Below are 23432 nucleotides of genomic sequence, written 5' to 3'. Positions count from 1 at the left end.
CAGCAAAGACGGACCTCGAACGACCCCTCCATCAGGTTTAGACACCAGAGCCCCGCCCCCGTCCCGGCACCAAAAGCCGCTCCGTAGCAGTCGACACGACTCCCAGCCCACATCCGTCTAACGAGCCTCTCGCCCTCTCCTCTCGACTCCAAACCCGCCAGGCGAAAAAAACCAACTCTCGCCCGCGTGACCGTCTCCCCACCACCGTCCCTCTCCCACCCAGCCGACGAGGGAAAATCCCCGGCGGGAACAGCAGCTAGCTGGCACGTCTCACACTCCGTTCCCATCGTGACCGCCAGGAAGTATTTAGAGGCAAACGAATCAAACCGACCGCCCTGTGCTCTTCGTCCCGGCCGATTCTGGGACGTGGGTGGAAGTGTGTTGGGACGTGATGTAGCTTCGCCTGCTGTGGGGAAGGGGATGCAACGGAAGCGTTTCCTTTTGTCGTTCGTTCGTGTGATGATGCTGCTGCTGCTGCTGCTGCTGGTAGTGGAGCGGAAATCCGGAAAGTGGCGTTGACAATTCCGCGCCACGAGCCATCTGAGGACAGAAGAACGATCGCAGTCAGGCGGCCTGCCCGGCATGCCAAACCACGCTGCGCGCCCTCTCTCGCACGCGATCGTCGATTTGACCATAAGTTATTCGCGCGATGAGATCGGACGCTGGACTCGTTGGCTGGGAATGCTTTTGTTTTCTCTTTTCGAGCCCGTGTATGTAGGTATGTATGTATGTAAGGTATATGTAAATGGGGGGAAGTCCGGGCTCGTATAGTAAGGTATAGTACACAGATTTGTATCCTTCCTGAGTATAAAAAAAAAACAAAGAGAGAGAAAATGCCACGACAGAAACCCCGATCCTCTCAGAATGGAAAAATCCCCCCAATCTCTCTCGGGCAGACTGACCCATGAGACGTAACGAAACAGAAAACAACAACAACAACAGCAACGGAAATATCATCTAAAACCCCGCCTCGAGGGGGCTTCTTCCTTTCTTTCTTCTTTGCGCGCTAAAAAAAAAAACAAAAACGCCGGCCGGGCCCTTCCTTTCTAAAAGCTCCAAAATGGTATCCTTTGCAGAGAGAAGTTCGAAAAGAAAAGAATAAAACAAGACAGGACCAAGAAAAGAAAACTCCGAATCCCCCTTTCGCGAACCGACCGACCGACCCCTTTAGAGTCGTTCCCGTCCGACCTGTAACCCAAAACGCCGTGTTTGACCGAACTTCACCAACAAACCGCAAAAACCCACCTCAGTTCCATCATCCTCGCCGGCTAAACCCGCTCTCACCCACTGTTATTGCCCCCCCAGCCCCATCCCCCCCACAGCCCCCACGACGCCCGAGTGACACCCCTTCTCGTGCCTCTTCATGTTGCTCCTGACGCTGAAGGCTTTCCCGCAGCCCGCGTGCGGGCAGCGGAACGGCTTCTCGCCCGTGTGCGAGTGCGAGTGGATCTTCAGGCTCGACGGCCGCGAGAAGGCCTTGTTGCACGTCTGGCAGATGTAGCGCTCCTGCGTCTGCGGGTAGGTCGCGTGCGCGGAGGGCCCGATGTAGTGGTGGTGCTCCCAGGGGTTGGTGGCGGGGAGGAGGGGCGCGGAGGGCGGGAAGCTGGCGGGCAGGGGCCGCTGGTAGCTGGGTGGGTAGCCGGGGGGTTGCTGGTTGGGGGAGTAGAAGGAGCCCGAGGCGGAGAGCGCGCTGGGCGAGGCGGAGTAGGCGCTCGCGGTTGTGTAGGGGGAGGTGCCGAAGGGGGAGGTTTGCGCGTGGGTGGGGACGGAGGGGCGTTTGTGGATGTGGGGGATGAGGGCGCGTTGTTGGTCGGCTTCGACGTTGTTGAGGGCGGAGCCGATGAAGAAGGGCTGGCCTGAGAGGGAGGAGCCGGTCGAGATTGTCGAGGGGCTTTGGGTGTTTTCGCCGATGGAGCCGGTGCGCATGGGAGGCGTGGGCGGGATCATTGCTCTCTGGGCGTTGCTGGCGTCGTGTTGGAGGTTGGGGGGTAGGTGGGATGCCGGCTCTGCTCTGGGCGCGACCGCTACGAATTGCGGAGGGGGTTGCGCCGGGTGGTGGAATTGGTGTTGTTGTCGCATCGGATGTTCTGAGTGTTGCTGTCGTTGGTACTGCTCAGGTTGAGGCTGGGAGTGTGTTGCCGGGTACGATTGAGGTTGTGTCTGTGGTTGTGGTTGCGATTGAGGCTGCGCCTGCTGAGACTGGATGGCGTGTGCGTTCTTCGCTGCTAGGATCGTTCGTTAGCTTACAAGCCGACTGCCGTTATCGAGTGAGGGGCTGAAGAAGGCGACGTACCACGTTCTTGGCCCGACCGTTCGCCGTCCACCATACCGAAAAGGTTCGATATCGACGGCAGCGACGGCTTTTGACCGTCATCGGACGTGGGTGAGTGTGACGATCGAGCTGATCTCGTCGACTGTTGGTACGCCTGCGACTGCTGCTGAGGAGCGGAGGCATAGCTGGCGTAGGGATTGGCGGCGAGCGACGATACGGTTGCCGCCTGGTCTTGGTGGGCGCGTGAGGCGTAGTGGACGTATTGTTGCGAATAGCCCTGCAGGCTATCGCGCGGAGGGTAGCTCATCATGCCCACAGCTGCCATTCAGACCAAAGTCGTCGGTGGTAGAGAGTGGTGTTGGAGGAGGTACGTCACGAGAGCGACTGCTGAAGAGAGAGAGAGGAGGATGCAGCCGTGGATATGATGGCAACAAGAAGGAAGGAGCCGCGGCAGGACGCCAATATGCAATGTGAGTGCAAGCCGGCTTGCGTGGCGCTGGGATCAATCTCGTCGATCGCACAGACAGACGAGCGGGCGGCGTGGTGATCTCCGTTGTAAATTGATGTACCGATGCAAGAGTACGTTCAGGTAGATTGGCCTGGTCGAGCTTACTCGCGCGGCGGCCGGGAGTCGAAAAGCGGGCCTGAGGTGCGAGCAACGGCCGGGGTCAAGGGCTGTGGGCTGGATGGGTGGATGAGTGGATGGGTGGGTGGTCAGTGGGCGACGGCAGTGAAGTGACAGGCGGCGGGCGGGCGGCGGGCTGTGGCACTGGTGATGCTGGCGTGCAGTGCTCGGCCTCGAACGCGAGAGCTCCAAGCGGGCCGGGGTGCGGGCGCCAGATCCTGGCTGTTAATCTACGCAACGCGCGGGCGCCAGACGGATGAGGCAAGGGTGGTGGAGGCGTGGGAGGGCGTTTGGCGAGCAGGGCCAGGAGCGGTGATCGGCCGAGCAGCAGGTACTAAGTAATGAGTCGGGCCAGTGAGAGGGCGGGCGATGACGATCTGCCGCCAGGGCGAGGCGGCAGTGGGTGACACTGGGTGGTGACCGGGTGGTGAGTGGATGGTGAGTGGATGGTGAGTGGATGGTGACCGGGTGATGATGTGAATGTGCGTGTGTGGTCTCTGGCTCGGGTGGCAGCACGGTGAGGGAGCGAGGCGTGCGAAGGAGCCCGGCGTGCCTGGCCTTGGGAGTGATGAATGGTGAGGATCAGGCGGCGGCGGGCGGCGTGCAGGCTGGCAGGCGAGCAGGCATGCATGCAAGAGCGCAGCGGCGGAGGAGATTGATGTCAGATTGCGCGCGTGGGCGGGAGGCGATCGCTCGGGAGCGGCGAGGATGGGCGCAGGGTGGCGCGTGGGAGGGATGATGGGATGGGATGGGAGGTTTGAGGAGGCTGAGAAGGGCAGCCAGCCGTTCAGGCACACGAGCGTGACGAGGAGCCGGGGACAGGCTCGCGGTGGGACGTCCGTTTTGCAGACGTGAGCGCCGTCGCCGTCCCCGACATGATACCTTAGAGTGCGCGGTGTGGCGGGCTCTGGCAGGGCTGCAGAGGCGCGCGGACGGACTATTGGCAGCAGCGGGACAGCAGCGGGAGGCCCCAGGATGCGCTACGCAGTCGTGCCAGTCCACCTAACGCTACCAAGACGTTGCATTGCACTGGATCGCCTGAATGCAGGGCTGCACTCACTCACCTGCGAAGGAGTAAGGCAGTGTGTGGCAGTGGGTTGGCGTTGCCGTCCAGCCCGTCTGGCAACGGCAGTGGGCGAAGGTACTCACTCACTCCAGCGTAGTGCGCACAGCATCAGCAACGACACAAGGCTCCCGCCCTGCATGCGTCGGGCAATTCTTGAGTCGCGGCGGGCGCTGCAGCGGTGCCGCGTGCCTGTCAAGCGCGTGGGCGGCCAGGACAAGGTTTGGGACAGGGTCGCGGGCACAGACGACGCATGTGGAGAGGCGTGCAGACGGGGCAGATGTGCGGTGCAGGATGAACCCGGTTCGCGCAGATCATCGCGAGGGCTCTGACGCGGCGGCAGGCTAGAGGAAAGTACCGCGCCCTGCCGAGCACGTCCGCCGCCTGCGAGGACATGCCAATGCCCTGCGTGCGCGCGCGAGCGAGCGTTCGCACGTGCAATTACCGAACATGAGGCGGAAGGCTGTGTGTCTTGTCTACGGTACCGCCTCGTGTCTGTCCGGCAGGGTGCAGCGCAGCGAGGCAGGCGTCCACGCACCGCGAGTCTGCAGCCACACGATCACATCTCACCGCGGACGGCACCGCGCATCCTCCACCTCCACCCGCAGCCCACGCACAGGCGGCGATGCGTCGGCGGCGGCTGCTGAGGCGCCGCAGCGTCATCTCGCGTGCAGGCGAAACAGGCGCCGGGCGCTGTCGCAATCACAGAGGCACCGCGCCAGCCGTTTCATCGCCAGCGCTACCGCCCACCAAGCTCAAGCGAGCCCGAGGGGTCCTTGGAGATGGCACCGCGGCGGCGTCCGGGCGGGCGCTCGATGGATCGCGAGGCGCTGCATCTGAGACGACGCGACCGTTGGCCATCCTGCATGCCTAGGCGTCGCTGGACTACAGTAGCCGTACTGCCTACACACTAGGTACTACCAGTCTACACGGCGTCTGCATGCCCGCCGCGCCGCCGATCGCCCAACGTGGCGCGCAAGGGTTGTGCCCTCCCGCCGCCTCGCTTGCATGCACGCCGCCGTCGCGAGCAGCACAGCACCATCGCCTGCTGGCCGCGGTAGCGAAGGCGAGCCACCGACCGACCGACCGCCCGCGCGCCCAGCCTGCCCTGTCCGCCCATTCATCCATCATCCATCGTCCACCTCCGCCGCCCGCCCGCCCTCCCTCCCTCCCAGGCACGCCACGCCACGCACTGGCCGCGTGGGAGCGGCACCCTCGCACCCGCCGGTGATCGGCAGCCGCCCACGCGACATGCGGCCGGCCCAAGAGACTAGGTGCTGTCGATCCGCTGCCACGCCACGGAACTTGCCATCGCATTTGCTGATCGCTGTGCTTAATTGCACCGCTGCTCCTGCCACTTTGCTGTTCGTCCACCCTTTAGCCTTCCTGTGCCTGTGCCTGTGCCTTTGCCTGTGTTCGCGAGCGCGCGCGCGCGCGCGCGCGCTTCCTCCGACGCCGGATCCTAGGTAACGCGTAGCGCTCGCTTCGGGCAGCGCACTATCGCGTCCGCAGGCCGCTCTCGGTAAGGTGTAGGGCGGATGTGTGCGCCTGAGGGTTGGGTTTCTGGCGCCGTGTGGATCTTCGTTCGCTCCGCTGGTGGCAGATGCACACGACGCTCGAGGACCAAAATTACACTCCGTCGGTTTTGTCGGCGGGCAGGATTCGCTCGCTTGTCGACCCTCCTGAGCGGAGAAAGAGGGCGCGCGCGGTTGCCGCCTGTGTCGTTGCGAGTGTTGCTGCGTGCACCAATTTGCCGGGTCCAGACCGCATCGCACGGCATGTTCGGGTGCTAGCACGCATCGAAGCCACGCCACGGCAGGCGCCTCGCGATCATCTGCCACTCGTGTGCTGCGACGCCGTGCTAGGCTGCGAATATCCGTGGCAACCAGCATCCGTCGCAGATCCCGTTCAGCAGCAGCTGTCCGCACGCATCCCTGCGGCGCAGCGCTCGCCACGCCTGTACCACGCGGCGGGCGAAATTTTCTACAAACCCTAAGGGCAGGCGAAGATGCGACTGGGCGATCGGAGGAGCGCGGTTGCGGTCTCGTTCGTTTCGGCGATGGGCAGGGCAGGGCAGGGCAGGACAGGACAGGATTGCGATCCCGGTTTGCGATCGGTCAGCCCATGTGCGCGCTGCGTACGCGAGCCGCGGCTTGCATGTAGATCGCGGGCGGGATTCCGAAGCGTGATTATTGCAGGGACGTAGGGTTGGCGGAGGGCGCATCGTTCAGCTTAGTTAACCTGTGCTTGCCTGCGGAGTGGCGACGTCGGCGCTCCTGGTCATCAAAGATCGCGCAGCCTCGAATCTCTCGCTTGGTGGATTTCCGCGACGGCGACGGATGTCGATTGCCGAGCGGACGGCGGAGACGTGCTCTCGCCCATCTAGCAGAGACACCGTTGGCTGCGCTAGGCACCTCTGCTGCCGGGCTCAATTTCGAGAGCGTGCAGAAGGAATCTTAGCTGTGCTCGGCGGCTGGCAGGTGTACGACTGTACGAGTGACATGGGGCCGCAGATCTACACACTCCTGCGCAGGGTCGCGCGCTGATCATGACGGCAGATGGGCAACGGCCTGCCCGACAACACGTGTGATGGGGAGACTCGGGAGCCTCGCTGGGCCTGAAGCTTTGCGCTGCCAGCAGCCTGGCGGGCCTGATCGCCCGGCTGATCGCCAGATCAACCGCCGTGCAAACTCACGCCGCCTGTCGTGCCGCGTCGGGGGCACGGAGAGTGCGACGACGCCTGCGACAGAGGCGTCGGCGTCGTCGTTGTGGTCGCTGATGTCGTCGCTGTCGAGCGCTCACCGCCATCGCCTGCCTCGCCGTGCGCGCAGGCGGGTTGGGTGCGACCCTGACCTGTGCGCCGGTGCATCGACTCGCCGCTGACTCGCATCGCGTGTCGCAGAGGCCTTCTGGAAGCCGATCAAGCTGCAACGATAGCGCGTGCGTGCAGGATACCGTTGCGCCCGCCCAGCATCAGCCTGCTGCGACACACCCGTGCCCAACACCAACCGCCGCACGTGACGCCCTGCCCAGCCTGAGCGCCCTTCTTCGATGAACGTTTGCACGTTTGGCAACGACTCGTGCGACTCGTGCCTGCCCAATCCTGCCGCGCCCGCCGCCCTTCCATGGATCTTCGATGTTTCTTCTACAGACCTCAGGCCGCCGCGCCCCCGTCGTTTTGCACTTGTCGCCGCCTAAGGTGCCTTGCCTGGCCCGTCGACACGCCAGCGCCAACACATACAGCACCTGGCAGATCTTGATTTCGCCGCCGCACGTGCCCGTCTGCTGCGTGGGCAGGAGTCAGTCGACGGTCGCTTGCTAATCAAGCGAGGCGAGCTGGCCCTGACGACAAACATGGGGAATGCCTACATGGAAGATTGCGCAAATGACGCCGCCCGGAACGCATATTAGATGGCGCACCGCCCAATCTGGCCTAGCCATCGAGACACGACTCGCAACCACGGCGACTGCATTGGGCTCTCATGTTTATTAAGCAGCCGCCTTACTCGCGAGCGCCAAAGGTTCACCACGCCGTGCCTGAACCGTCCTCCAGCCACCGCTACCCCATGCAAAGCACGGCCTCGTCAGATAGACAGGCAGCACGCTGTTTGTTTACGCCCTATTTTTGTGTGCAACACGGCGGCATTATTTTCCCGTCGAACAAGGAGCTCCCGTGCAACAACAGCGCGCCGTCTCTCTGCTTGATCGCATCGACTATCGACCGTCCGGTTTAGTTTCCTCGAATCAGGCAGGCGACACGTCAAACACGCGTACGGGAGAGCTTGCATGCGCGGATGCACAGCAGGCGCACGCCCACCGGATCAATATAACCCCAGTCGAATCTCACCTCCTTGACCGCAGCTATACCCAACTTCGCCGCGCACGATCCGCGTGACGAACGCCCGGTTAGCAGACTCCCCTACTATCCGAGAGCACGTCGGGTGACCCTCGGACGTGGATTTGCTTTCTTCACAGCCGCCCCAGGCAAGCATCTGCCTGCCTCGTGTAAACCATGACACGGCTCGTTTTCTCTTCATCTCGAGAGCGACCGGATCAGGTTGCCGCTCCAGCTGGCAACGGCTCGCTTGCCTCTAAGCGACTGTTTTCCCAGCCGTTATGACGGCTGCCACGATTCCTGCCGTGGTCAACGCGCGCTCGACGGGCGAGGGAAGCCTCGCTTCGTCCTGCTCAGCCGGACCTCACATCCCTGGAGCACATCACCTCAACCGGCGAGCGCCCTGCCAACAGGGGCTCGACGGGATTGCCACCCAGCATTTCGACGCCTGCACGCTCGCCGCCAGATCCTTCCACGTCCCTAGCGCTCCTGCCTACTGGCCACGATGCCCCCCTCCGCGCGCGGCGCGACGAAAGCACGGGGCCTGCAGGACGCGAAAATTGGTGGCGGTCAGAGGACGCCTGTTCGGCCGGCGCTCTGTTACTGGCTCTCGTGCGCTGGCTGCAGACCTGTCGCACCCCCCGGCGGGACGGTGGCAAGTGGAGATGCATGGAATATGCCGGCGGATGGAATGTCATCCCGCCAGTTCGCGCGGGCAAAGGCATCGCGGGGGCACGTGTGGGTGGTTCGTACGCCGGTGGACCTTCCGATGTCGTCGTCGTCGTCGTCGTCGTCGTCGTCGTCGACGTCTTCGAGCTGCTCGGTCTCTACCCTGCTCGCCCTTGCTCATCCATCCAGCCAGCCAGCCAAGCTGACCAAGCTGACCGACCGAGTTATCTCCCCCCCTACACCTGCTACATCTGTGCGCCGGCCGAGCGGGCGATCATGTCGGAGACGCCTGCCTAGCTAGCCTAGCTAGTCCTCCAGCATCCCTCCCAGCTATCACACCAGACCAAACCGAATCCCCCTCCCCTGCCCGAAAAAGGCCGCACAGCTCCCTTGCCCACGCCCTGCCCTGCCAGTCAGAGCAAGCCTCCGGCCGATCACCCTCAATGTCTGACGCGAGCCTGCAAGCACCCGTCGCATCACGATCTGCACATTCCCGGAAGCCGCTCCCAGGAGTCCGCACAGCACAGAGTAGTCAGTCCGCCGCGCATCACTACTCCCGGCTGGAGGCCTGCCTGCCTGCCTGCCTGCCTGCAGACGAGACGAAGCAAGCGCCAGCGCCAGCGCCAGCGCCAGCAGAGCGCGAACCGAGTGGGCCGCACCACCCGGAGTCGTTTCCCACCCTCGCAGGCTCGCTCCCCACGGCATCTGCCGCCCGCTCGACACGAACGAGTCAAACAGCCCCAGCCCCTCCTCCGCCCGACGACGGCAAAAGCAAACCAAACCCACCCCCCAGCACGCGTCCGTCCCCTTCCTTCACGCTCGCGCTCGCGCGCCCGTACACGTATGCAGCCAGCCCACGAGCCCCTTGCCCCAACCCCCCCGGCCGCTTGAAGGTTCCTCCCGCCCTGGCCTGGCCTGGCACGAACACGCCGAGGGTTTCCCAATCGTGAAGCGCAGCGCAGCGCGCTTCGCGCTTCTGCCAGCCCGTTTCGTGTCACTCAAAGGCGTGCGCTGGGCTGGGCGTCGCAGGGCTGGCTTCGCCGGTGGAGGGGCAAAACGCTCGCGCGCCCGTTATGTCTTCAGATCTCTGTGAGTAAGTGAGTGAGCGTCTTCGTTCTGTTCTCTGCAGCGAGCGAAGCCACGATTGCGATCTCTCTGTTCCCAGAGATACGGGCTGCGCCGGGCGATCGACACACACCCTCGCTCGCGCCCGCTCGCTCGCTCCGATCAGGCATGGCGGCCCAGCAGCAAGCTGGCAGCGAGGGAGGGCGCGCGGCACTTTGCCCGAAGGCGGGCGCTGCGTCCGGCCGGCTGGCCGGCTGTGCTTGCTTGCTTGCAGGGGTGGCCTCTCTGTTTGGGGTTCTGCTCGCGCTGGCGTGGCGCTGGCTCTTGGATCGTGCTGTGAAGAGAAAGGCTGGGAGGGGAGGGGGGTCGGTCTTCACCGCTCTGCTGGGCGATGAGGATGGGACGGCTGCACAGGGCCCCTGTGACAAATCCTCCGGATCGCCTCAGAGCCTGCTTGCGATCGTGCTGCCTGCGGGCGGCTCGCTTGAGGTTGGTTGGAGGGAGGGCTCGGCGGCGTGGGTGTGGCGATCGGGGCGAGGGGAGGGGTTGATGTCACTCTTGCTCTATCTTCGCGCTGCCCAGGAGAGCTGAGCGGACACGTACGTACGTATGTTCGGTCGTTCGGAGCCTGCCGTGCGTGGGAAGGAGATGAGAGAGGGAGCGAGTGAGGCTGTGATGTGATGTAACGCTCACTTTGACCTGCTCGCCTCGTCTCGAGTCGAGTCGAGTCGTGCATCGATCTCGAGCCCGGCTCAGATCAGTCTGAACGCGTGCCCAGGCGAGCAAAAAGCAAAAGCCAACAACGTGCAGAAGACCACCGCGAACCGAAGCCCAAGCCGGCCGTCCCCAACCCACAGGCACCCCAGGTCTCCTCTCCGGCAATCAGAGAACAGAGAGCGCGTAAGCAAGTCGGTGTGTCTAGGTAGGTAAAGTCAGGCCTTTCCTCGGCGCCCGTCCTCCGGCACCTCACAAAGGTAAGTCTCTTCGTGCTTTGCTTTGCTTTGCCCGGCAGCGCGACGGCGCAGGCAGGGCTGCCTAGTCATGCAGAGTAGAGTAGAGTAAGTCATGCAAAAGCCCTCGGATCTGATCTCGAGGTCTGCCCTAAGGTAGGCTGTTAGGTTTTTCTTTTTGGGCAGATTGCGATGCCCCACTGCTGTGGGTGGTCGTCGGTATGACTCCGAGGGAGGGGGTTGGTGAGGTAAGGAGAATTGTTTCTGGGGATCGGTGGATGTTTTGATGTACTGTATGCGATGATCGATTGTGATGATTGGGTGATGGTTTGTGTGGTCGCTGCGAGATTTTGTATGAAGGTAGTGTTGCTGGATTGGGCAAAGTGGATTGATTGGTAGGCAGGTTTTGGAAGAGGGAGGTGGGCGTGTAAGGTGGTCTTTGGATATGATGCTTCGAGTAGGTAGGAGTTCGTTGCTTTTGTTCCCTCACGATTGTGGTCGGTGGATGGAGTTTAGCGGAGGATTGGACGAGTTCTGCCTCGTCGTTGATTTGGACATGCCAGCGGCTTCACTGGAGGTCTCCAGCGTGCGATTTCCCATTCACGATCTTTATCTTCCCAAACGAGGGCGATTGAAGACGCCCTTGCGGTCTGAAAAATAGATCAAGCTATCCCGTATTACCAGCAGAGATGATCATGCTTACGGTCATATCGAACTGTGGCCGACGGAGGATCATTCGCGCAATTTCAGCAAGTCGGACTGTATGAATGGGGCGAGATGGGAATTGTAACCGGCGACTTGTCTGAGCACCACCTCCGATATTGTTGAGCTTCGGTTTCTAACTCGAACAGTGGACGCACTCGTGCTACTCTTTTGAGTTGGGGCTTGGTTGAATGTAGGATGTTGGGACGTGAGGGGCCGAGATCTGAGCAGAACGATCGTCGAGGTTGATATGGTCTCATCCCTTTAAGTGCGAAGCTGGATCTACTCATTCAGAGCCGCGAAGGAGCTATCGGCGAAACATGCAGATGGTTTGACGGCATTTGAGGTTGCGTTTTTGCTCGTTTTGGCTTGTGCTCGTATCAAACGTACGCCTCGTTTTGACAGCGCAGGGATGAGGGAACGTCGAATGTCAGAAAAATGCTTTCGGAAGTGGAATAGCGAGCTGAGAGCTGTTGTAGGTTCCGATTGTGGTCAGGGTAGGGAAATGGCATGCAACGGGGCCGCCTCACAACAGATGGGAGGACTTCGGTGGCGATGCAGGCTCGTGGAAAGCAAAGAAAACCTCGATGCGGTTATGTACAAATGATACTATAGCACAGCAGCAGCTACTGCATCTTCTATCTCCCCTACTTCCTCTACAACGCGGAAAGGTCGCCGAACTTCTCCTGTGGGGGGTGTCAGCCTGATCTCGTCGATTCGGAGCGAAGCCCAAACGGCAATTTACCTTGTAGCCAGGAACGTTCCAGCGGCCCTTGGACACGAGCTGCTCGACGCGCTGGTCGATCTCGGGGCGGGCGGCAATAACCTCGTCCTGCGCGCAATGTCAGATACACCTATCACGTGATTTCCCCTCTTCTTCCGCGCACGCGGAGCTTTCCAGCGCCGGCGAATACGCACCACAGTGAGGTCCTCGAAAGGCCTGGCGGTCTCGATGTTCTTGAGGGTCTTCTCCAGGTCCTTCAGCTCGGCGTCGACCTTGCTCTTGGTCTCCTCGGCGCTCTTGACGGCCTGGGCCTCGTAGGCCTCAATGGCCTTGATCTGGCGGCCGACGTCGTACTTCTTGACCTGGAAGCCGTTGAACTGCTTCTCGATGTCGTCGATGACGGCGGAGTTCTTGAGCACGCTGCGGTAGTGCGCGAAGTCGACCTGCTGAGGCTGCTCGGACAGGATCTGAACCTTGCGGCGCGCGTCGTCGTTGCGCTTCTTGAAGGTCTGCAGGGCCTGGGCGGTGGTGCCGCGGAGGCCGAGTTTGGTGCCCAGGTTGGCCCAGTCGATCTTGGAGGCGGCGCTGCGCTGTTCGGATGTGTTAGTGGGTGGTTGTCACCATCTCGGAAAAAGTAGGACGGGGGTCCCGGGGCGCGGTGTCGGGGCTAGGGGCATCGCATCGCGCGCATTGCTCGAATTGAGGGAATCGGAAGAGGCTGTACGTACGGAAACGGCCATTGTGGATGTCGTGTGGTTGGTAGTGAGGGGAGACGGGGTGGTGTGCTTGCTCCTCTAGGGATGCTGAGCGTGTGAGGTCCGAAGCAGCGCGCGGCAAGCGCCGCCCGCCAAGTCTTCCGTGAATGGCCGAACAGCAACAGCTCCAACGACGAGCTGCAGTGCCGTTGAAGCTCTGCGCCAGAGATAAATCGTGGTCTTTATAACAGTTCAAGGAACGTTCATTTGGCTATAACGAGGGTCGATCGTTAATATTTGCAGATGGAATAACTTATTGGTAAACATCAGAATTCGTCCGACGTTCACGTATTGTCTTGAATATGAACACGCTTCGAAGTCGCCGTCATTCTGTCAATGCCATTTACACATCACGTTCAAGTTACAACTCTGAGATCGCCTTTGCACATCGAAGCATGAAGTTTTGATTGTACACCGCAGCGCGGCAGCTCACACCAGAGCCAGTCGTGAAGACAGCGCGAATTCGCATGCTGTCACTTCTCCACAATCCTCTATATGCTGAGAGCCATGATACTGTTGACAATGTCGTTGTCGTTCTCCTTGAGGGCCTTGACGGCCTTCTTCCTGCTCACGCTGGCCTGGGCCATGACAAGCTCGATGTCCTTGGCCTCAAGACCGGTGTCGTCGACCTCCTCACCATCGTCCTCCTCCTCCTCCTTGGTCTCAGCACCAGCGACGGCCTTGCCCTTGTCGCCCTCGGCGGAGTGGTCGTGGCCAGCGTGCTCGTTGGCGGACTGGGCGGCGAGCTGCTGGGCAGCCTGGGCCTGGGCCTGGGAGTTGAGGTCCTCGATCTTAGCCTCACCGAAGATGCTGTCCTCCGTGTCAGTATCGATTCTCCATCTAACCAATCTCTTGCTTGACTCAAACATACATCCAAGTGTTGCTGTTCGGGCTCTTGTAGACGTCAGGCTGGGAGATGACGAAGAGGATGTTCTTGGGCCTCCTGAGAGTGACCCTGGTGATGCCCTCGACGTGCTTCAGGCCGAGCTTGGCGATGGCCTTGCGCGCCTTCTTCTCGTTCCTGTTGTGGATGGCGACGGAAGCGCCTGCGGGGATGTTGGCCTCGCCGGCCTCGGCCTCGGACTCGGAGCTCTCGTCGGCCTCGACGTTGACGTTCTTCTTCTCGGGCTCGTCGACGAGCTCTTCAACACGGGGGTTCGACATATTCGCGGTATTAGGTTGACGGTTGTCTGCCAAGACAGCGAGGTTAGCTAGCTGTCGTTACGAACATGTAGAGACGCCAAAATTGCCGAATGAGCTGGCGCATGGCGCAAAATCACAATCGGATGAGCTGTGGCGGCACTCACTGTAAACTGTCAAATCTGGCCTGGTTGTCTTGGAATGCGCTGTCCAGCAAGGCTTCCTGTTCGAGATGGGTCGAGCTCTCCAATGCGGTTCGCACACCCAGCCAATTTGCAAATTTACGTATACGGCAGGTAAGCCGAAGTATCCAGTCACGTGGGAATACAAGGCCCGTTGGGCAATACGACTATTTTTCCATATTCACGGGAATTCAAGGTAGTGTGGAAGAATCACATGGCATTGTACATCTGCATGACTTCACTTGAACGGCGGATTACAGAGTACTTGTGGTTTCAATGCTGAGGCCTATGCTTGGAAGACGGTGGATGACTCGGCTTTCATGACGGGGCTCCAAGGCAGATGATAGAACATTTCCGGTGGAAAGAGACGTGTCGATGTTGCATTCCACCTTCAAGTTGTTGCGCGGGTATCAAAGTCGCTCGTAGGACAGTTGCAGTTTCAAGCTCTCATTTTCCGAAACGCTACTGAAGCTGCATGCCTGCCGTCTCCACCTGATTGACGCCTGCGACCCTGCTGATCAAAGAGCATTCGGTCTAAAAGAAGCTCTGAGCCTGAGTCGTCTCGTTCAAGCCTGATTTTGAATTGTCGTTTCGAGAACTGCAAATTTACGCAGCCTTGGCAGCGGCCATGGTCTTGCGGACCTGGAAGCGGGCCTGTAGACTGAGGTCAGTATTGCGCGTTGCACCCGAGTCGCAAGACCAGAGAACAGCAGATCAAGCCAAGACCTCTCTCCATGCTCCCTTGTCGCATTCTCTGGTCCCATATTCCAGCACTCACCTGCTTCCTGAGGCGCATGACCTTGAAACGCTCGAAGTCGTTGAGGTTCCTCCTCTTGGTGGTCTGCTCACGCTTCTTGGCGTAGTCGCTGTTGTTGAACTTCTTCTCGATCTCCTGGGCCTCCCACTGCTTCCTGAGGGGGGCGGTGCCGGCGCCACGGGGCAGCTTCTCGAGGACGAAGCGGGTGAGCGACAGGTTCGAGAGAGGAGCGGACTGGCGGGGAACGACGTCCTCGGCGTTGGAGGCGGGACCCTCAACGAGAACCTGTGTTGTACACGTTAACCTCCGATTCCTTCATGCCCTTCGCTGCTGATTTGCGTCTCTTTCCAATCCTTCGGGGCATCCATTTCGGTGATCACATACACGCTTGTGGTCGATGATCTCGGCGATGGCAGCAAGCTTGCCGGCGTAGGGGCCGGAAACGAACAGCACAACGCGGCCAACCTCCACGAGCCTCCACTGGCTTGCCGTAACGTCAACGTCGCCCATTGTATCGATTGTCGTCGGGTCTGGATTCGCAAGTTAGGACGGAGTCTCGAGAGTCGCAGGCGCAATGATGGTGGGACCGTACCGGGCTGTGTGGGAGAGGTTAGTATGGATGTCGTCGCAGTCGCTCGCTTCTCAATTCTGGTCCAGTGGGCTGAATTCTCAGGTCGTGGGCGGGCGGAAAAGTTCCGGGCTTGGCAGCTGGGCGGCCCGAGCAGCCCCCGGCGTTGTTGAAATCTTCTTCGCGTGAAGACTGGGCTCTTCCTTCTATTGCCCGTACTCTTCATCATGTGAACAGCACTGCATCCGGCCTGCTGCAGGCAAATGCCCACACCAATTGGTAAGTCCGATTCCTCAACTACTTTCTTACATCATCAAGATGTTATAATTTGCGATTGACAGTCAGCGCCGGAGTTACTCGCCTGTTTCTCATACGGTCTGGCTAGCCTGATATTCAATTCTTACATATTCTGAATGTCATGTCCAAACTCATCACGATAGCACTTCACTGCATTGGACATATCAGCTGACTCGCTGCAGAACCCAGATGACTCGACCCTCTTTGGCCATGGCTGCTCACCTTTTACCTGCATGAGTCTGCGTGGGGTATGTATTTTACATTTTCTTTCTTCCTTCAGCTTTCCACCATGTCCGATGATTAAAACACACGCACTAGATAGTAATTGACCCCCAGGGGATGATCATTCTTTAACCAAGATCACTGAGGAATCCTTCAAAGCATCGCTTTTATAGTCACACAAGTCTGATGCACAGCGGCTAACGTACCGACCTAGATATCTGGAACTTGTCAAGTGAAGCATGTCTTCTGACAAGACGCCGATCCGCATTCGAGGTAAACGCCATGGTGCGAAATGCGAAAAATGGACCGCTAGGAAAGTTCGAGTTCATGTGCGCAGGCCCGCCAACACCTTCGACTCTTCACCACCAACATCCCCTGTCGGCACGAGTCAGCATCGAGCGATCAAACGACGAAGAGTCGAACTGTCACATCTTGAGCAGTTGCCGACGGAGATGATCCAAGCCATTTTCGTCCACTCTGGCAATTTGGACTTACCAGCGGCTTCAACAAGTGTCACCTCTCAGCTTTCAGGCAAGCAGCTGCAGTGGGAGCTCACTTGCAATGCTTTATCGTCCGTTGTCCTCCATGGCACGGCCGACAAACCGACGTCGGCACAGCTAGCAAGTGCGACTCGATTACTCAACAGCCGTTTCATGACCTGGGCGTTCTTTTGTAAGTGGCTTGATCATGAGCGTGATGCACGACGCTTGGAGCAACCCGAGTCTCCTAGCGATGAAGCTCGGTATGCTCAAATTTGGTCTGCTCTCCAGCCTTCAACATCCTTGCCGCCACCCTCCAAGGTAGTTCATGGACCATGGACCATTGATCGCATTGCCTTTCTTAAAGTCTTCAGTTTATATCCCAACTGCTGTGCGACACCTGTGGAGGGTATTGTGGCAGAGCTCGCCTACGAAGGCCTGTCACAGGCTATAGCACAGCATGCAGTGGAGGTCATCAAACTGCTGCGTAACCTCGGGGTGGAGGTCGACCAAGACTTGCTTCGCAAAGCTGTAGTTGATGATGGCTGCAACAAGCAAGTAGTTCTATACCTGCTACAGTGGAGTGTTGTGAAGCTCATGCGATGGCATTTAAACCGTGATGCGTCCCGCTCCCGTCCGGCAGTCGACTTCCTAGACCCTGTGCTCTGGGCTTGGACGGAAAAAGCAAAAGCCATAGGCGAGCCGAAAGGCAAATGGCTCACCGATATTCTCAGACAATTGTCGAGTATTGGTCTGAGCGAAGACACGCATGCGCACGAGCTTGAACGCCTGGAGCGCGACGATAACATCTATATATCACAATGGCAATAAACACATTTGCATTGCAGCAGTCTCGTCTATCGTCCCGTGTCACGCGGTGCGACCCATGGTTGCATAAGCGACTTGATTTGCGTCGTCCCATGATCACGATCACTGCCGCGCTCATCGCCCAGGGTCTTCCCCACAAAGGCCTGCATGGGCAGTGATGGGGTCACACTATGGTGCACTTAAAGCGCCACAGCCGGCTTAGGTGGTGCTGCCGCGAAGTGGTCTGGACTTTCACTGGGCGCCGGGGCCAAATAAACCAATCTCGTCTGCGACCGCGCACGAACACCGTGCTTGTTGTACAGCGAATCGACGCCAGCCGGCCGCGCGGGCTCGCAGCCTCGTGCCTCTTTCGCCCGCATCCGCCACCGGTGGCCCCGATCTGGGTACCTAGCTGGATGAGGGGCGCGCTGATGTACAGGCGGGTGTATGCCTGCCGCGCCCTCTTACCTGAGAGGGCACTCCCGTGTCATTTGATGCATGTTCCAGCCTGATGTGGCTGCCACGTCTGGTTCATTACCCGCGGAAGTGCTGACTCTAAGAAGCGGCGGTCGCTTGTCAGGTTTGTACAGCTTCCCACTCTGTTTACTTGCTTCTGTCTTCTGTGCTGCGGCGAGTGTGCCTCAAAGCCCTGCGACTGGATCACCAGAGACATGCGCTTAGGACGTTTGAGTTCAGACACCGACCAGGATGGCGAAAGAAAGGGTTCACCTTTTCGGTTGCCGATAATGAAGCGTCATCGGCAGCCCGCGCAGGAAGTCAAGGAAAACGTTGCTCCGGAGGACGATGCCATTTCGCACGAGAGAGCGGCGTCTTCGTCAAAAGCTTCGAAGCGCAGGACAGTCATCGACTTCTTTAAACAAAAAGGCGGAAATCACAAGGCTGAAGAAGAGGAAAATGACAACATTCTTACCCGAATGACGACCCAGAAAACCAAATCGTCCAATAAATCCGTAAGTCCATCCGCATTTAAGAGCAATGCGACATGGACAGCATCTGACCCACTTTCATAGGGTAAGAGTAAGCATCAGCGAAACAGTAGCTCATACGGCCTAAGCGAAAATGCCCTCGACCGCATACTAGGACCGTCCAAGGACCAAGAGAAGAAGAAGGCCTCGGATAATTTCTTCCTTCGGCAACAAATACGAGCGGATTCGCGCAACGCCTCCGGCTCCGAACCGCTGCCGCCGTTTTATGACGGACCTAATGCCGACGTCCACCGACAGCTCACAGAAGATGAAATATTTATGCTCTTCGAGGGAGCACCATGCTTCAGTGCAGTCCCAGACTTGTCAGAATACCGACCACAGGTTGTGTTTCACGGTGGTAGCACTGGCCTACCTCCACACTACCTACCAGATCATAAACAATTTGACCATGAAACATTTCGCTCAAGCACTCTAGGCGTGGATGCTGTGGAAGAGAGCCAACACATCCCATTCACGAGCCATCTTAAAATCGTCAGTCGAAAGACCGAAGCTTGTGACGATATCTTGGAGGTGCCCAATCTGCTGAGCGCAAATGGACCAGAACCCGGGACGACTGGATTCGAACACTTTCTGCAGCTTCCTGTCTCGGATAGTCTGACGACTCCTGACGAAAGCTCGACATTTGAGAAGCGGCATCTTTTGACCAACAACCCTGCAGAAGTTGGCCTTCTTGAGTTCGATCTTGCACAGCTCGTGAATTGCTTGACAGAATCTGGAGAACTCTATGCTCGTCTTTCTGACGGCGACTCGGTATCCGGCTCGCTCGACGAAGACAATGTTTTCGAGCTTGGAAATGACTTGTTCGGCAGGCTACTGAACAGGTCTTCTGCGGACATCTCTGCTGAGGGCATTCAGAAAGTCTCACTCGATAAGCAAATTGCTGCGCTGCAGCAAGTTCTTGAGATGAAGGGCCTTTGGCATGATTTTAGCGTTGTCGAATGGCGGATAAGGATAGGCCAGCTTCTATGGACAGACTTCGACACCGAAGACTCTAGTGCAGCGCATCTCAGCGAAAGGGACGTTTTCATTCTGCAGGTGACTCTGGCTGCAGAGTTGTTGGTGCGCTTGAAACTCTCAGCAGCCATAGGCGCTCCTCACAGTGGATCCTCGCCAGTTCCGTTGCAACAGAGGAGCCAGAAAGTGGAATGGGACATCCTGGTTGCAGAAAAGTTCCTGTCCAACATGAGCGTTTCGATACTGCCGAGCGCAAATGGTCAAGGGATCAGGAACAGCTTTTTCAGCGCGATCTCTTTCTTCACATCGCAGGAGGACCCACAGAACGACTCCTCAAAACCTATTCTTCGCCCAAAGAACGAAGATCATCAGATCTCCGGCCTCTTGACTTTTGCACGCGCGCTCAGCTGGCCACATGTCGAAGACGTACGTACACAGCTCCGGCCAGAGCCGGACTTTTCAGGCTACGAACGGCCAGTCAGCACGATGAGCATATACGCAACGCCACTGAACAGCCCACGGTTGTTCGACGTTGAGAACACTCCTGGAACGAGGACCAGCTATTTCGGCGCAATTGGTCAGCAACAGAACCGCCCGGGTATTAATCGAACAAAGACTGCACAAAGCATACAATTGCGCCCTGCTGCAAATGAGGCTGAGGGGTTCAATGTCGGTGGGTGGCTTTCTCGCTCCTGGCTCTCCGGTCTTGTGCTACCGGGCGAAGCGGCCGGCCATTTCCTCATGAGTGCTTTGCTGGAGAACAGTCCTGAAGCTATTGATGCACTGGGTGACAACGCAAACTTGTACGGTGGCTTCGCATACAGGGGCCGCACTTTCTGGAGCAAAAGCTCAGCTGTGGGCAGGGTGTTGGCTGCAAAACTGGGTGCCATTGAATGCATGGGCTGGATATCTGTTCCCGATGCGCCGACTGAACAACCAGAAGGCTGGATCGACGCAAAGATCAAAGATTTTCCCTACCCTGAAGCAAAACCTCGCATCAAGGACCGCGAAGCCCTTCCGAAAGCCTCTGACCCATTCCACAACTACGACGCGAGCTTCCTGCGAGCCAGCGACTTCACTACTCCCACCGACAGTCCTCCAGTCATGGGCAACGAAGTCGTCTGTCGAGGCCTGTCATTCGTCAGCCCGGACTCCGACTCCGATGCCTCCAGCATCACACCCAAAAGCACAGCGTACCTGGCCTTCTCGTCGCCCATTAACCCGAAGCTCCCCCAGATCTCCGTACCCCTCACCTACGACGTCCACTTCATCTCTTCCTATCCCTGCTACCCTGTCGCCAACGACGAGGATCACGACCTCAGCAGTCTCACCTCTTCGCCATCCGATAACCTCGCTCTCTCTTTTCACACGGCATCCTCTCGCGACGTCGCGCCTCCACCAGCGCATCCTCTGCACACCTCGTACCGCTATATGACACTGCCGGTGGCAACGCTCCTGTCTGCCGGGGCGGAGGAAGCACGCTCTCGAGCCCTCTCGCTACCCGATGCGACGGCAGAGGCCGAGAACGAAGAGGAAGAGGAAGTAGCTGTGCTCGATTGCCGAGGGAAGGCCGATCTGGAGCTTCTCGCCAGGGCCTGGTGTGCGAAGGTTGGCGAGAACGCGATCGTTGGCAAGACTGGCAGAACGTGTCTGGCTTGCTGTATCAGAGAGGCCAGGGGCTTGGGAGTGAGGGTTCTGATCAGGACGTGAGAGGGGAAGTTGCTGAGATTGCTTGGAAGAGTTTGTTGAGGGATACACCTTCCTGAGACGATCCATGGTTTGGGTCGTCAATTTTTTGATTGTTTTTCTTTTTCACTTGATACCCGGGCGACACTCCAAAATCGAAAATCGTAGAGGCCTTTTGTGATTTTATGCAATGAATTCTTCTATTTGGTATCTTTCTCTTGATTTGCTAGCCTCCATAGTGTTCGTCCAGAGCACCTTGTTCAGGCTATCTCTGAGCTCATCCACGTCTCCATCGTCTGAGTAAAATCAGACTCAGCAGCCACACGATCATCGTAAGCCCCGCGCCCAGGACGAGGCGAATTTCGCCAGCGTCATACGGGTCTTTCTCAGACGACCCAAGTCAGAGCTTCTTGTCGCCAAGATCGGGTATCCGCTTGTTGATGTAGGCTTCCAGGTCGTCAATCTCCTGCGGAGCAGCAGAGTGAGGCAGGCCTGGGTAGGTCTTGAAATCCACACTCCAGCCCCACTCCCGCAGCTTCTCGGCCGTCATCTGGCCCCAGGCGTACCTGACAATAGGGTCCGCATCGCCGTGACCCATGAAGATCGGCGTATCCTTGTTCGGTGACTCGGCAGGCACCATATCCTTCACCTTATCTTTCAGCAGCAGGTAGCTCGACAGGCCGAAGATGCCGCCCAGCTTCGTCGGGCAGGTGACGCCGGCCATCAAGCTCATGGCGCCGCCCTGGCTGAAGCCGCCCAGGATGATGCGCTCGGTGGGGATCCCGGCGTCGATCTCGGCCTGGATAAGTGTGTGGAAGACCTTCTGCGAGCGCAGCACGCCGGCCTCGTCTTCGGAGCGGTTCGCCAGTTCGCCGAAGTCTGCGATGTCGTACCAGCCGGGCATGCGCATGCCCATGTTGACGGTGATGGGAATGCTAGGCGCATTGGGGAAGATGAACTTGGTTTCGGGGAACTTGTTGCGCGAACGCCATTGCTCGGCGAGGAAGGCCCTAAAGGTAAAGATATCAGAATGTTACCGTTGTTGGAGAGAATTGCGAGCTATGCTTACCATCCTGCGCCGCTGCCATGAAGTTAGCATTCTGCTGCTCAACTGGACGCGGGCACTTCACCTGTCTCCGAGGCCGTGGGCGACAATGACGGTCGAGGTGTGCCTCCTCAGGGCCGGTACGACCAGAGCTGCTTTGCTTGACATCCTGTGTGCGAGTTGAATGCTCGTGTAGATAGTCTCGGATGGAAGTCGCGAGCTAAAAGTGAGGCCGAGGCCGTTCACCAAACGAATGACGTCTGGAGGGGCTGAAACAGTGGCCAGACGGTCAGCGGAATCGACGCCGCAGAAGGCTTTCGTGAGCCCTCTGCCAGACACCGCAATGACAAAGCACTCGCGGAATTAAACATCCCCTAGCATGTATAAGGACTCTGCTTGGATTAATCATAGGATTTAGCTACTGGATATACATGTAGGTCTTCGCAAATCCGCTGCTTGTTAATGTCTTTCACTCGCTCGGTACTCTCACTCGTATTTCTCGGTGCAGCCCTCGCCCTGATAGCCCCCGTCTTGTCGCCTCACATCGGCCAGGAGACCGACAATCTGTATTCAAACATATTCACCCGTCCGCTTTCGCGGATAGCTTTTAAGCTTGGCCTACTCACTTCAACTACACGTTCACAATCTACTCAAACGTTTCTTGCGAATTCTGGCAAGATGACTAGAACGCCGGTGTACTTCCTCTCACACGGTATGTTGGCCTACACCCATAGTCAAGACACCTGAAGATCCACAGACTCACGGTCCCATCCAGGAGGCCCCAACCTCTTCGAAGACTACTCCCACCCAGCCTACGCCAAACTGCAAACCATTGGCCGCGAGATTACCCAGCAAGTCAAACCGAAAGCCGTCGTCGTCTTCTCCGCCCACTGGCAGGCCGACCGCGACGCCGTTGAAGTCAACACCGCCACCTCCCAGGGCCTCATCTACGACTACTACGGCTTCCCCGCCCACTACTACTCGGTTCAGTACCCCAACACGGGTTCGCCGGAGCTCGCGGAGAAGATCCTCGGGCGTCTGCAGGGAGCGGGGATCAAAGCCGAGGGCGTGCGGAGGGGGCTCGATCACGGTGTTTTCGCGCCGTTTTTGGTCGCGTTTGACCCGGAGAAGAACCCGCTAAACGTGCCGGTTGTGCAGGTGTCGCTGTTTGATTCGGACGACGCGGCGCAGCATGTGGCGCTCGGCAGGGCGTTGGCATCTTTACGGGACGAGGGCGTATTGATCATCTGCTCTGGCATGGCGGTTCATAACCTACGCGATTTGTGGAGCAGCATGGGGAAGCCCAAGGCGCAGCCGTATGCGTACAGCTTTGATGACGCGCTGAAGGAAGCGGTTGAGCAAGGGGATGCGGACGGCAGAGAGAAGGCGATGGTGGCGTTGTTGAAGCGGAGTGATGCCAGGAGGGCCCATCCTAGCTTTGAGCATCTGCTTCCTGTTCACATTGCTGCTGGTGCTGCCGGCGACGACAAGGGAAAGCAGCTCTGGACGCTTCCTGAAGGAAGCATGAGTTGGGCGCAGTTCCGGTTTGGTGAAGTGGCGGCCGGCGGTCAGTAAATTTGACTTCGTAATTAGTACCTAGAGCAATAAATGAGGAATGTTCTGAGCTG

General features: G+C 58.7%; 8 protein-coding genes across 8 annotated transcripts; 3 read left to right on the top strand and 5 right to left on the bottom strand.

The window, feature by feature from the left end:
* Positions 1 to 1290: 1290 nt before the first annotated feature.
* WHR41_05744 (uncharacterized protein) lies at positions 1291 to 3526 on the bottom strand (the record flags this gene model as incomplete). Its single annotated transcript, XM_069374349.1, has 2 exons — positions 2294 to 3526; positions 1291 to 2225 (listed from the first exon to the last, which is right to left on the bottom strand). The coding sequence occupies exons 1-2, from the start codon at positions 2595 to 2597 to the stop codon at positions 1291 to 1293; spliced, it is 1239 nt and encodes a 412-aa protein (XP_069228499.1). The 5' UTR covers positions 2598 to 3526.
* Positions 3527 to 11637: 8111 nt separating this feature from the next.
* On the bottom strand, positions 11638 to 12689 carry WHR41_05743 (uncharacterized protein). The gene is made up of 4 exons (XM_069374348.1): positions 12634 to 12689; positions 12100 to 12495; positions 11927 to 12013; positions 11638 to 11867 (listed from the first exon to the last, which is right to left on the bottom strand). Exons 1-4 carry the CDS (start codon positions 12643 to 12645, stop codon positions 11838 to 11840), a joined length of 525 nt encoding a protein of 174 aa, XP_069228502.1. The 5' UTR covers positions 12646 to 12689; the 3' UTR covers positions 11638 to 11837.
* Positions 12690 to 12862: 173 nt separating this feature from the next.
* Positions 12863 to 14028, bottom strand: egd2 (Nascent polypeptide-associated complex subunit alpha). Its single transcript, XM_069374347.1, has 3 exons — positions 13968 to 14028; positions 13532 to 13850; positions 12863 to 13470 (listed from the first exon to the last, which is right to left on the bottom strand). The coding sequence occupies exons 2-3, from the start codon at positions 13822 to 13824 to the stop codon at positions 13152 to 13154; spliced, it is 612 nt and encodes a 203-aa protein (XP_069228501.1). The 5' UTR covers positions 13825 to 13850; positions 13968 to 14028; the 3' UTR covers positions 12863 to 13151.
* A 208-nt stretch (positions 14029 to 14236) lies between these two features.
* On the bottom strand, positions 14237 to 15389 carry WHR41_05741 (60S ribosomal protein eL14). The gene is made up of 4 exons (XM_069374346.1): positions 15332 to 15389; positions 15124 to 15269; positions 14761 to 15024; positions 14237 to 14636 (listed from the first exon to the last, which is right to left on the bottom strand). Exons 2-4 carry the CDS (start codon positions 15247 to 15249, stop codon positions 14589 to 14591), a joined length of 438 nt encoding a protein of 145 aa, XP_069228504.1. The 5' UTR covers positions 15250 to 15269; positions 15332 to 15389; the 3' UTR covers positions 14237 to 14588.
* Positions 15390 to 16065: 676 nt separating this feature from the next.
* On the top strand, positions 16066 to 17136 carry WHR41_05740 (uncharacterized protein; the record flags this gene model as incomplete). Its single annotated transcript, XM_069374345.1, has 1 exon — positions 16066 to 17136. One exon carries the CDS (start codon positions 16066 to 16068, stop codon positions 17134 to 17136), a length of 1071 nt encoding a protein of 356 aa, XP_069228503.1.
* Positions 17137 to 17595: 459 nt separating this feature from the next.
* Positions 17596 to 20783, top strand: WHR41_05739 (uncharacterized protein; the record flags this gene model as incomplete). The annotated part of the gene is made up of 3 exons (XM_069374344.1): positions 17596 to 17692; positions 17809 to 18083; positions 18144 to 20783. Exons 1-3 carry the CDS (start codon positions 17611 to 17613, stop codon positions 20781 to 20783), a joined length of 2997 nt encoding a protein of 998 aa, XP_069228561.1. The 5' UTR covers positions 17596 to 17610.
* Positions 20784 to 20932: 149 nt separating this feature from the next.
* On the bottom strand, positions 20933 to 22012 carry WHR41_05738 (uncharacterized protein). Its single transcript, XM_069374343.1, has 3 exons — positions 21890 to 22012; positions 21829 to 21840; positions 20933 to 21769 (listed from the first exon to the last, which is right to left on the bottom strand). Exons 1-3 carry the CDS (start codon positions 21970 to 21972, stop codon positions 21160 to 21162), a joined length of 705 nt encoding a protein of 234 aa, XP_069228562.1. The 5' UTR covers positions 21973 to 22012; the 3' UTR covers positions 20933 to 21159.
* Positions 22013 to 22184: 172 nt separating this feature from the next.
* On the top strand, positions 22185 to 23432 carry WHR41_05737 (uncharacterized protein). The gene is made up of 2 exons (XM_069374342.1): positions 22185 to 22516; positions 22580 to 23432. The coding sequence occupies exons 1-2, from the start codon at positions 22267 to 22269 to the stop codon at positions 23377 to 23379; spliced, it is 1050 nt and encodes a 349-aa protein (XP_069228567.1). The 5' UTR covers positions 22185 to 22266; the 3' UTR covers positions 23380 to 23432.

The sequence above is a fragment of the Cladosporium halotolerans genome, assembly GCF_011745625.1.
Source record: "Cladosporium halotolerans strain TM138-S3 chromosome Unknown Sca19, whole genome shotgun sequence".
NCBI classification, from domain to species: Eukaryota; Fungi; Ascomycota; class Dothideomycetes; order Cladosporiales; family Cladosporiaceae; genus Cladosporium; species Cladosporium halotolerans.
The sequence above is the reverse complement of the archived record's forward strand: the minus strand, read 5'-3'. Positions and strand labels throughout refer to the sequence as shown.

Bases quoted from the DNA above. Each gene is read 5' to 3' on its own strand.
- WHR41_05743 (XM_069374348.1), bottom strand. The intron at 12,014-12,099 runs GTGCGTATTCGC...CATTGCGCGCAG, and splicing joins CTTTCGAGGACCTCACTGTG to GACGAGGTTATTGCCGCCCG. The intron at 11,868-11,926 runs GTAAATTGCCGT...CACCCCCCACAG, and splicing joins GGAACGTTCCTGGCTACAAG to GAGAAGTTCGGCGACCTTTC.
- WHR41_05738 (XM_069374343.1), bottom strand. From the start codon at position 21,972: ATGTCAAGCAAAGCAGCTCTGGTCGTACCGGCCCTGAGGAGGCACACC.
- WHR41_05737 (XM_069374342.1), top strand. From the start codon at position 22,267: ATGTCTTTCACTCGCTCGGTACTCTCACTCGTATTTCTCGGTGCAGCC. The intron at 22,517-22,579 runs GTATGTTGGCCT...GGTCCCATCCAG, and splicing joins GGTGTACTTCCTCTCACACG to GAGGCCCCAACCTCTTCGAA.
- egd2 (XM_069374347.1), bottom strand. From the start codon at position 13,824: ATGTCGAACCCCCGTGTTGAAGAGCTCGTCGACGAGCCCGAGAAGAAG. The intron at 13,471-13,531 runs GTATGTTTGAGT...CACGGAGGACAG, and splicing joins CCGAACAGCAACACTTGGAT to CATCTTCGGTGAGGCTAAGA.
- WHR41_05741 (XM_069374346.1), bottom strand. From the start codon at position 15,249: ATGGGCGACGTTGACGTTACGGCAAGCCAGTGGAGGCTCGTGGAGGTT. The intron at 15,025-15,123 runs GTATGTGATCAC...TGTACAACACAG, and splicing joins AGATCATCGACCACAAGCGT to GTTCTCGTTGAGGGTCCCGC. The intron at 14,637-14,760 runs GTGAGTGCTGGA...CTCAGTCTACAG, and splicing joins TCATGCGCCTCAGGAAGCAG to GCCCGCTTCCAGGTCCGCAA.